Source organism: Oncorhynchus nerka, linkage group LG9a (genome assembly GCF_034236695.1).
Source record: "Oncorhynchus nerka isolate Pitt River linkage group LG9a, Oner_Uvic_2.0, whole genome shotgun sequence".
Lineage (NCBI taxonomy): Eukaryota > Metazoa > Chordata > Actinopteri > Salmoniformes > Salmonidae > Oncorhynchus > Oncorhynchus nerka.
Genome location: NC_088404.1, coordinates 40,136,484 through 40,149,148, shown reverse-complemented (window position 1 = coordinate 40,149,148; position 12,665 = coordinate 40,136,484). Strand labels below are relative to the sequence as shown.

General features: G+C 46.2%; 1 protein-coding gene across 2 annotated transcripts in view; it reads right to left on the bottom strand.

Moving 5' to 3' along the window:
• LOC115134293 (guanine nucleotide-binding protein G(o) subunit alpha) overlaps positions 1-12,665 on the bottom strand; it is a 143,161-nt gene that overhangs the window by 90,328 nt on the left and 40,168 nt on the right. For both annotated transcript variants that reach the window (XM_029668112.2, XM_029668113.2), the window contains exon 3: positions 10,565-10,706. In XM_029668112.2, the coding sequence (XP_029523972.1) occupies positions 10,565-10,706 (142 nt within the window). The remainder of the gene's footprint in view (positions 1-10,564; positions 10,707-12,665) is intronic.

The window sequence follows — 12,665 nt, the reverse complement described above, 5'->3', positions numbered from 1 at the left end:
CATACTCGTCGCCAAACCCACTGGCTCCATGTCATCTACAAGACCCTGCTAGGTAAAGTCCCCCCTTATCTCAGCTCGCTGGTCACCATAGCATCTCCCTGTAGCACACGCTCCAGCCGGTATATCTCTCTAGTCACCCCCAAAACCAATTCTTTCTTTGGCCGCCTCTCCTTCCAGTTCTCTGCTGCCAATGACTGGAACGAACTACAAAAATCTCTTAAATTGGAAACACTTATCTCCCTCACTAGCTTTAAGCACCAACTGTCAGAGCATCTTACAGATTATTGCACCTGTACATAGCCCACCTATAATTTAGCCCAAACAACTACCTCTTTCCCAATTGTATTTAATTAATTGATTTATTTTGCTCCTTTGCACCCCATTATTTTTATTTCTACTTTGCACATTCTTCCATTGCAAAACTACCATTCCAGTGTTTTACTTGCTATATTGTATTTACTTTGCCACCATGGCCTTTTTTGCCTTTACCTCCCTTCTTTCCTCATTTGCTCACGTTGTATACAGACTTGTTTATACTGTATTATTGACTGTATGTTTGTTTTACTCCATGTGTAACTCTGTGTCGTTGTAGCTGTCGAACTGCTTTGCTTTATCTTGGCCAGGTCGCAATTGTAAATGAGAACTTGTTGTCAACTTGCCTACCTGGTTAAATAAAGGTGAAATAAATCAAATCAAAAAATAAAATAAAATATGTACCTATTGATTCTTGAAGAATATAACTTATAAATGACTTTTGAGCTTAGTTCAACGGTCATAACCCATCACAACCAAGAATATAAACATGTTTTACTCCAATGTTTGTCAACAAAGGAAATGCAAACAAACGCTATATCCGCTCAAAACATGTTTAAACTACAATTTTGATATCATAGATGGTCAGTCCTTGCATCCATAGCGCTGTCTATGAATTTGAGGGGAGGCCACATGGGTGCCTTCGGATGGCCAGCAGTCGTGTTCGGTGCCAGGCCAGAGACTGGCTTTTTGAGTGGGTTATCATGGCACGACACCACGCCTATACCACCAACCATGCAAACCACACCCATATGATCCAGGAACACAGAGATCGCAGTGAAAGTAGAATGGTTTTCCTTACCTTAACCTTGCCGTATTGGATCAGTCCAATGCTCCACTATGGCTGCTTTAGTGAGCATAGCCATAGCAGAGATGAAATGAAATGAATGTCAGAGAGTCACTGGGCTGGACAGAGGGAGGGAGCCAGGCAGGAAATGGATGCTGGCTCATTGGGGTTTTATCATGTGTGGTGAGCACAGGGAAATGGATCATAAAGAGTGAAAAGCTTTCGAAGCTGGAACAATGGAAATAGTTCTGCCAGCTATGGGACTGGAGTCATCCACGCTCTCCAATGAGCAGGGAGATGATAACACTAGCAGGGCTCAGAGTCAGAACATCATTAAACCATATTGATAGAAACACATCAAGTAGGCCTATATATGGCTGCATACAGAGTGGGTGTGGCATAAATGCTAGAGTAGATTGATGCTTGGTCACACAGCAGCGAGTGGACTGCATGGACTGCCTCTCCACAGTTCTAGGGCTGATGTGTTTTCTCCCTTCATGTAAGTGACATTGCCCTTGGACAAAGACTTGTGGAATGTGTTGAGAGAAAGGAAAAACACAGGGTAGCCATGGCAACAGGATTGTACTGAGAGAAAGAAGAGGTTGAGAGATACCGAGAGAAGGAAGTAGAGGAGGGAGACAATCAGATGACTAGTGTAAGGAAGGGAGAGAGAGAAGGGCTCAGGACGAGGACACGTTTGAAAGATGGCAAGAGCGAGAAGAAGGAGAGGAGAGAGAGGAAAAGGGAGAGAGTTAGAGAGAAAGACAGAAGGAGTGAGTGCGGTTGCTTGACTGTTGAGAGAGCAGCTCCAATAAAAGCTTCACACTTCAGATTAAAGAGGTGTGAGCCAGCTGGCCAGCCCAGCCAGGGGGGGGACTCCGTTCCATGCTGCCACACCCCTGTCTGCACATTAGAGGTTGACACAGGAAAAGGTATGAAGTTATAGAATCAAGTTCGGGACAGGGCAGGATCGACAGTCCACAGGAATGGGCAGTACAGGAATAGTTAGAAACAGAGTTGTTTGGGGGGAGGGGGATTAGAAATATGATCGACCGGCTCGATTCGGTCTTGATGTAGCAGAATTTTAAATTGTGTTTTTTTTTTACATTGGATACAAGTAGAGACTCAGTGCTAGAAAATGGTGTATCATACACTACAGTTGAGGAACAAGGGAAAGTAATTCTGGTTTGAAAGTTGATTAACTTGTAACCTCACTTTTGATAAAAATGACCCTTGAATGTTTTGGTACACCTACTGGAGGGCTCTCTGCCTACACCCATTCAGTATCGTTCACACCCTCTTAAGCTTTAGCCCCACCCATCTCTTTAAGGATTCACATATGAGGCTATTTACTAAACAACCAAAGATTTCAAAACTAAAGGCTGGTTTATACTACAGGTGCGTTTGTAAATTTGTTCTGGAGTGCCAGAGTGGGCTCTGGGCGTTCATAAACTCAGAGCGTTGCCAGATTGTTTGTACGTAAATTCAGAGCGGTTCGCTCTATGAGCATTCAGAGTGCACACTGGACGCTCTGGCCGAGGAGTAGGGTTGATCCGATCGTTCTGACCAAACAATAGCAGTCAAGCACGCAAGCTAACTGGTTAATGTTGGCTAGCTTGCTAGCTACTTCCAGACAAAAATGAGAGAACAGTTCACTCTGACCATTTTACTGGTCCTAGCAGAGCTGGTTAGGCTGTTTTTATGTTATCCAGAGCGTTGATGACAGCAAATGTGCTGCTGGCAACAATTTAATTACGCTTTTTTGCCAACGTTTACTGACACTGGCAATATTCAATGGGTGTTGAGCGTTCATAAATTCAGCAGGTATTCTGCGCTCTGGCACACTCAGAAGAGAGAGCTCTGAAATCGGAGTAGAGAGCAAATTTACCAACCATGTCTATCGACATTTGTCGCAGTCACATCATGAACATTCTATTGAAATGGTTACTTGCATAGTGGAGTCTTTTGTTCAGACATGTAGCTAGCTAGCTAAACAATGAACCATAATCCCAACTCATAACGTTACATTACATTTACATTTAAGTCATTTAGCAGACGCTCTTATCCAGAGCGACTTACAAATTGGTGCTTTCACCTTATGACATCCAGTGGAACAGCCACTTTACAATAGTGCATCTAAGTCTTTTAAGGGGGGGTGAGAAGGATTACTTTATCCTATCCTAGGTATTCCTTAAAGAGGTGGGGTTTCAGGTGTCTCCGGAAGGTGGTGATTGACTCCGCTGTCCTGGCGTCGTGAGGGAGTTTGTTCCACCATTGGGGGGCCAGAGCAGCGAACAGTTTTGACTGGGCTGAGCGGGAACTGTACTTCCTCAGTGGTAGGGAGGCGAGCAGGCCAGAGGTGGATGAACGCAGTGCCCTTGTTTGGGTGTAGGGCCTGATCAGAGCCTGGAGGTACTAAGGTGCCGTTCCCCTCACAGCTCCGTAGGCAAGCACCATGGTCTTGTAGCGGATGCGAGCTTCAACTGGAAGCCAGTGGAGAGAGCGGAGGAGCGGGGTGACGTGAGAGAACTTGGGAAGGTTGAACACCAGACGGGCTGCGGCGTTCTGGATGAGTTGTAGGGGTTTAATGGCACAGGCAGGGAGCCCAGCCAACAGCGAGTTGCAGTAATCCAGACGGGAGATGACAAGTGCCTGGATTAGGACCTGCGCCGCTTCCTGTGTGAGGCAGGGTCGTACTCTGCGGATGTTGTAGAGCATGAACCTACAGGAACGGGCCACCGCCTTGATGTGAGTTGAGAACGACAGGGTGTTGTCCAGGATCACGCCAAGGTTCTTAGCGCTCTGGGAGGAGGACACGATGGAGTTGTCAACCGTGATGGCGAGATCATGGAACGGGCAGTCCTTCCCCGGGAGGAAGAGCAGCTCCGTCTTGCCGAGGTTCAGCTTGAGGTGGCGATCCGTCATCCACACTGATATGTCTGCCAGACATGCAGAGATGCGATTCGCCACCTGGTCATCAGAGGGGGGAAAGGAGAAGATGAATTGTGTGTCGTCTGCATAGCAATGATAGGAGAGACCATGTGAGGTTATGACAGAGCCAAGTGACTTGGTGTATAGCGAGAATAGGAGAGGGCCTAGAACAGAGCCCTGGGGGACACCAGTGGTGAGAGCGCGTGGTGAGGAGACAGATTCTCGCCAAGCCACCTGGTAGGAGCGACCTGTCAGGTAGGACGCAATCCAAGCATGGGCCGCGCCGGAGATGCCCAACTCGGAGAGGGTGGAGAGGAGGATCTGATGGTTCACAATATCGAAGGCAGCTGATAGGTCTAGAAGGATGAGAGCAGAGGAGAGAGAGTTAGCTTTAGCAGTGCGGAGTGCCTCCGTGATACAGAGAAGAGCAGTCTCAGTTGAATGACTAGTCTTGAAACCTGACTGATTTGGATCAAGAAGGTCATTCTGAGAGAGATAGCGGGAGAGCTGGCCAAGGACGGCACGTTCAAGAGTTTTGGAGAGAAAAGAAAGAAGGGATACTGGTCTGTAGTTGTTGACATCGGAGGGATCGAGTGTGGGTTTTTTCAGAAGGGGTGCAACTCTCGCTCTCTTGAAGACGGGAGGGACGTAGCCAGCGGTCAGGGATGAGTTGATGAGCGAGGTGAGGTAAGGGAGAAGGTCACCGGAAATGGTCTGGAGAAGAGAGGAGGGGATAGGGTCAAGCGGGCAGGTTGTTGGGCGGCCGGCCGTCACAAGACGCGAGATGTCATCTGGAGAGAGAGGGGAGAAAGAGGTCAGAGCACAGGGTAGGGCAGTGTGAGCAGAACCAGCGGTGTCGTTTGACTTAGCAAACGAGGATCGGATGTCGTCGACCTTCTTTTCAAAATGGTTGACGAAGTCATCTACAGAGAGGGAGGAGGGGGGGAGGATTCAGGAGGGAGGAGAAGGTGGCAAAGAGCTTCCTAGGGTTAGAGGCAGATGCTTGGAATTTAGAGTGGTAGAAAGTGGCTTTAGCAGCAGAGACAGAGGAGGAAAATGTAGAGAGGAGGGAGTGAAAGGATGCCAGGTCCGCAGGGAGGCGAGTTATCCTCCATTTCCGCTCGGCTGCCCGGAGCCCTGTTCTGTGAGCTCGCAATGAGTCGTCGAGCCACGGAGCGGGAGGGGAGGACCGAGCCGGCCTGGAGGATAGGGCACATAGAGAGTCAAAGGATGCAGAAAGGGAGGAGAGGAGGGTTGAGGAGGCAGAATCAGGAGATAGGTTGGAGAAGGTTTGAGCAGAGGGAAGAGATGATAGGATGGAAGAGGAGAGAGTAGCGGGGAGAGAGAGCAAAGGTTGGGACGGCGCGATACCATCCGAGTAGGGGCAGTGTGGGAAGTGTTGGATGAGAGCGAGAGGGAAAAGGATACAAGGTAGTGGTCGGAGACTTGGAGGGGAGTTGCAATGAGGTTAGTGGAAGAACAGCATCTAGTAAAGATGAGGTCGAGCGTATTTCCTGCCTTGTGAGTAGGGGGAAGGTGAGAGGGTGAGGTCAAAAGAGGAGAGGAGTGGAAAGAAGGAGGCAGAGAGGAATGAGTCAAAGGTAGACGTGGGGAGGTTAAAGTCGCCCAGAACTGTGAGAGGTGAGCCGTCCTCAGGAAAGGAGCTTATCAAGGCATCAAGCTCATTGATGAACTCTCCGAGGGAACCTGGAGGGCGATAAATGATAAGGATGTTAAGCTTGAAAGGGCTGGTAACTGTGACAGCATGGAATTCAAAGGAGGCGATAGACAGATGGGTAAGGGGAGAAAGAGAGAATGACCACTTGGGAGAGATGAGGATCCCGGTGCCACCACCCCGCTGACCAGAAGCTCTCGGGGTGTGCGAGAACACGTGGGCAGACGAAGAGAGAGCAGTAGGAGTAGCAGTGTTGTCTGTGGTGATCCATGTTTCCGTCAGTGCCAAGAAGTCGAGGGACTGGAGGGGGGCATAGGCTGAGATGAACTCTGCCTTGTTGGCCGCAGATCGGCAGTTCCAGAGGCTACCGGAGACCTGGAACTCCACGTGGGTCGTGCGCGCTGGGACCACCAGATTAGGGTGGCCGCGGCCACGCGGTGTGGAGCGTTTGTATGGTCTGTGCAGAGAGGAGAGAACAGGGATAGACAGACACATAGTTGACAGGCTAGAGAAGAGGCTACGCTAATGCAAAGGAGATTGGAATGTCAAGTGGACTACACGTCTCGAATGTTCAGAAAGTTAAGCTTACGTAGCAAGAATCTAATTGACTAAAATGATTAAAATGATACAGTACTGCTGAGGTAGGCTAGCTGGCAGTGGCTGCGTTGTTGACTTTGTAGGCTAGCTGGCAGTGGCTGCGTTGTTGACACTACACTAATCAAGTCGTTCCGTTGAGTGTAAAGTTTCTACAATGCTGCTATTCGGGGGCTAGCTGGCTAGCTAGCAGTGTTGATTACGTTACGTTGCGTTAAAAGAACGACAATAGCTGACTAGCTAACCTAGAAAATCGCTCTAGACTACACAATTATCTTTGAAACAAAGACGGCTATGTAGCTAGCTATGTAGCTAGCTACGATCAAACAAATCACACCGTTGGGACTGTAATGAAATGAAAATGTGATACTACCTGTGGAGCGAAGCGGAATGCGACCGGAATGCGAAAGTTCTATTCAGTAGACGTTGGCTAGCTGTTGGCTAGCTAGGAGTGTCTCCTACGTTAAGGACGACAAATAGCTGGCTAGCTAACCTCGGTAAATTAAGATAATCACTCTAAGACTACACACTCTAAACTACACAATTATCTTGGATACGAAGACAGCAAAGACAACTATGTAGCTAGCTAACACTACACTAATCAAGTCGTTCAGTTGAGTGTGATAGTTACTACAGTGCTACGGTAGACGGTGAACGTTTGCTAGCTGGCTAGCTGCTGGGCAGATAGGAGGACGACGAAATACGATAATTACGCAATTATCTTTGATACAAAGACGGCTATGTAGCTAGCTAAGAAGAAATTGCTAAGATTAGACCAATCAAACCGTTGTACTATAATGAAATGTAATGAAATGTAATGAAAAGTTATACAACCTGCAGACCGAAGCAGACCGAAGCGCGGATGCGACCGCTCGCTCCAACCCGGAAGTACTTCTAACCATACCCTGCATGAATCTGCAGGTTGCTAACATACCAGGTTCAATGTTCGCAAGCTAACATTAGGCTATAACTAGCCATGCAAATGTCTCTGAGATACAAATAATATTACTACACAGGTCATACAAGTGACGTTAGCTAACTTTAGCTGGCTGGCTCGTTAGCTAACAGTACACTAACTTTAACAAAATTAGAAATGTGTGATATCTGAAAATGTAGCTAGCTAATCTCACCCGTATACATGGATGGACACTTCTCCCTCTGTGTCATGGATGCCATGGTTGTCTTAGTTTGAAGATGTAATCCGGAGACAGGTGTTTTATACAACAGCCTTCTGTGTGTTCTCTTTTCGACTCCATCTGCATATTTGCAATCAACCGCCTGAATTTTCTCAATTTCCTTGGCTATCATACTCCACTTCTACCGGGCATTCCACTGATTTCAAAACTCGGTCCTCCAGAAAGTGGAGAGCAACACCTTTGCAGTTCTACTATGTGATATATCTTTTAAAAAGCAGCGTTAGAAAGGGTTACCGACACATACTGACCAGCTCATGTTATAGACAGAAGTGTGGCTAAACCAACTAGGCTCGTAATTTAACAATTGTATTTGCTTTTACAGATGGCATACAAGTTTGTTATTAAGGCACATGAAAGTTCACATGTTCCAGAAGGCATTTCTGACAAAAAAAAATGCATGTAAAAAATTGCAACATTACAACCAAATACATTTGATGCCTTTTCGAAATAATTTGCTCATTCAACATATTAAAGATTAAATGGCTATGATAGGCTACGCAACTTTTTATTCACCTGTCGTCATATTTAGCTACCTTAGAAGTGTTTACTTTGCAGGCTGACTAGCATCATTGAGTTACAATACTCCATACATTGGATCCCCAAATCAACTGGAAGTATCCACAAAACAAGTTTTGTACAATCATAATCCAAAAGTAATCCAAAGTATCTTTTGTTTTCCTAAAATGAATATTCATGATTTACAAATGATTCATATGATTCACATTATTCGATTCAATGCGATTGAACCGATTCAAATAATACAATGAAGTGAATCATTAGTTTCATCAAAAATATTTGTTTTAATGAATCACATGAATCGTTCAAAAAAGTAAATAATCGTTGTATGGCATTATTCGCGAGTGTCGGTGGAAGGTTTTTTGGGACATTGATGACATGACAAAAACATTTATAGCTTAACAGTTAACTAGAGGGTACAAGATATGTTTTTAATTGTCGACCTACCTAGTTAGTCTCTTCTCGATCATACTGTATTTTATAGGCTAGGCCTACCTGATGCTGCATTGTCCGACTGCCTCACTCTCCTTGACCAACGGCCCACACTTCTCACACACAAGCAGGTGATGCGTGCAAACACAGACGAACTAAAGTGTCGTTCCGAGCCTGGCTGATTTTTATTTGATTATTAAAATATTTTAAAACTGTGCCTGAATACATTTTTAACATTTCCATAACTTTTTCAAAACTTTTCCAGGACTGGAAAACTCCATTTTAAAATTCCACAACTTTTCCACGATTTTCAAGACCGTACAAACCCTGTCCATTCGAGTATAGAAGAAAAAAAAAGTACTCAAAACAGTCAAAAAAGGTCAAATGACCATCCCGGTGAGCAGCTATGGAAGGAAGTTATTTCTGATTTCTGCTGTGTAAAAATGAACATGGGAGGGGACAGAAGTGATTTTTATTGGGACCGAACCACTGGAAAGGACAGGAAAGTTCCGGGGTTATATAGGGATCAGGACAATACAGGGGAAAAGATAGGACAGGAATTAATTCTCACTCCCGTGTCAACCTCTACTGCACATATAGGCTATATGGAGAAACACTCACACATTCACACTACCATACAAGTCTAAACAGGGGTCCTCAACAGGACACACCTTTCAGGGACTCACCTACCCTTCATTCCCTATTCTCCCTCTCACATTCATTCCCTCCTCTAATTCTCCCCGCCCGTCTCTCTGAGGCAGCCAATCATCTCTCTTTCTGTGGCGGTACTTCGTTCTCTCTCTCCATTAGGGAGAGAAAGAGATTCTCCACCTGGGGACAGTGAACTCCGACCGATTTCACAAATTGCTTTTGGGGAGTTTACTTTTGGGTCATAGACACACACACACACACACACACACAGGCATGCATGCAGGGACGAACACAAACTCACGCAGGACACACACACACACACACTCACTCACACTCGCGCGCACACACACTCTAAATTACTTGACTGAGAATGGCAAAAGCACAGAGAATAGTATTTCTAAGGACACAACCCCTGTGGCCTGTCATCTCCTGGCTCAGGTTCTAGCAGCAGAAAGAGATAATATCACAATCAATAGCAGCTGGGTATTTCAGAGGCCTTGTCCCAAGGTATGGATAGCATTGGTTTGATTAAAATATAAAGGACTTCCTGGAAAGGTCAGAGTCAGTGGTGTCCCTCCTGTTTTAGAGAGGGAACAGAGCACGGCAGGGGAATGGATACAACACGTGAGAGGAGGCATTAGGAGTGCAGCTCAGATATCCTACTGTACACCTTCCTTCACCCTGTCTTGTCCTCTTAATAAGGCCACTCTGAGGTCATGCACTGACACAGCTATGGACCCTTGACCCCATTACCCTCCAGCTTACACTGCAATCGGCAGTTTAACGTTGTGGATAGAACCAACACCCAATTCAAAACCATTCCCACCATCTTCGTCATTCATCATCGTCATTGTTGGCATCACCGTCATTTAACAATGCTGCTATAAACAAATCATGGCACAGTACAAGTGACATATCAACTAAACACATTTATCTCATGTTCTTCCTGACCGTATATTCATCATGGTCTGAATACAGTATTACAATTTGAAATGTCTGCTTTCCTCCTTGGTGCTGGTTAATAATAGTAGTAATATTAAAGACAGATAGTGTGTTGTGTGAATCTACATTTTCTCCTGCACTCCTCTCAGTAAGAGATTTATAGAAGCAGAGACCAATGTGCTCTGTTCCATATCCTGTCAGAGCCTTGTGGCCAATTATCTGCTACAACATTGAGGTTATGGATTTTCACAAATGGATAAGGATGAATGGGTGTTTTGACTGGTTTCACTTGTTAAAATCCTGTGGGTGAATATATTGGTGTCCGTCAGTGTTTGACAGTTTTTGTATTTGTTGATATAAATGTGTTTTGGAGGCCTTCACTACAGTATATAGTGGTAACAGCACACAATACTCTTACTAATGTGCATGACAGTGGGTATGCGTGTGTGTGTCTGCGTGTCTGTCGGTCTAGTTGTAGTCCATTCCCTCAGTGCTACAGTGTACAGATAGAGCAGTAGAGACACTCACTTTTCTCTCCTTGTCTCCGTACTCCAGGCCAAGGGTGTCCATGGCACGGACGATGGCAGCCAGAGACTGGATTGTGTTGCTGTAGACCACAGGCTTGTACTGCTTCACATCATCTCCAGAGAAGCCATCCTCGTGGATAATCCTGCAAACATGAATGTGATTCATGCAGGTCAGGTGGGCAATTACCTAAACAGAGACGTCATGTCCACGGCACACATACTGGTGGCAGACACGCAGAGGCACACATACTGGTGGCAGACACGCAGAGGCACACATACTGGTGGCAGACACGCAGAGGCACACATACTGGTGGCAGACACGCAGAGGCACACATACTGGTGGCAGACAGGCACACATACTGGTGGCAGACACGCAGAGGCACACATACTGGTGGCAGTCACGCAGAGGCACACATACTGGTGGCAGTCACGCAGAGGCACACATACTGGTGGCAGACACGCAGAGGCACACATACTGGTGGCAGACACGCAGAGGCACACATACTGGTGGCAGACACGCAGAGGCACACATACTGGTGGCAGACACGCAGAGGCACACATACTGGTGGCAGTCACGCAGAGGCACACATACTGGTGGCAGACACGCAGAGGCACACATACTGGTGGCAGTCACGCAGAGGCACACATACTGGTGGCAGTCACGCAGAGGCACACATACTGGTGGCAGACACGCAGAGGCACACATACTGGTGGCAGACACGCAGAGGCACACATACTGGTGGCAGACACGCAGAGGCACACATACTGGTGGCAGACACGCAGAGGCACACATACTGGTGGCAGACACGCAGAGGCACACATTCTTTATCACACACACAGTCACTCGCACACAGAAACACAGATGCTTGGGAAGCCCTGAGCTCCTCTCTTCCTCAGCCTGGCTCCATCTTAATTCTATTTTCCTTTCATTTGCTCCGTTGCCGCTGTAGATGGCCGTTGAAGAAAGGGGGAGAGGGGAAGATCTGAGAGTTTCTCCCCCACCCAGCAGCCAGAGCTAGTCCAGGACCAGATGTGGAGAGTGAGCCCCATTAGGCAGATACACATGGAGACACATTGACCCCAGGTCTGAGATCTCCTCTCCTCAAACAAACACCACAGCAGAGAGAGGCTCAGACTGTTTACCCCCTACAGGCACCATTAACACCTCACCGCCCAGCCCCACACCCCCACTGGTCATGATATCCAGTCCCCAGTCCTTTTAATGGACCAGATGGAGCATGAGCTCCTACCAACAAAGAGTACAGGCTGAGCTTTGTGTTTGTGAAAGTGAGTGTGTGTGTGCCCTTTGAAGTAGGCCAAGCATATAAAAAGAAAGGCAGAGAGATGTCAGTGCCCTAAGCCCTGACTTACTGCGCAAGAGAGAGGCAGTGTCCCAGCCCAAGAAGCCTGCGGCTGTAACACACAGATACAGTTTGTGATCCTCCAACAGCAATATGCCTCCTCTCCAGTAGCATGCCTTTCATAAGACTGTCTGTCTCGACTCATATCACTACTCTCTCAATACACTGACAAGCCTGAACTTGGACTGATGTGTGTGTGTGTGTGTGTGTGTGTGTGTGTGTGTGTGTGTGTGTGTGTGTACTTGCTTTCCTACATTATCAGCAGTGGTGTAAAGTACATAAGTAAAAATACTTTAAAAGGTACTAAGGTATCTAAGTAGTTTTTTTGGGGTATCTGTATTTTACTATACTATTTATACTTTGACTAGTTTTACTTCACTACATTCCTTAAGAAAATATTATACTTTTTACTCCATACATTTTCCTTGACATTCAAAAGTACTCGATACATTTTGAATGCTTAGAAAGACAGGAAAATGGTCAAATTCACACACTTATCAACCGAACATCTCTGGTCATCCCTACTGCCTCTGATCTGGAGGACTCACTAAACACACATGCTTCGTTTGTAAATGATGTCTGAATGTTGGAGTGTGACCCTGGCTTTCAGTAAATAAAGAAAAGGAAATGGAGCTGCCTGGTTGGCTTATTATAAGGAATTAGAAATTATTCATACTTTTGATACTTAAGTATATTTTAAACCAAATACTTTTATACTTTTACTCAAGTAGGATTTTACTG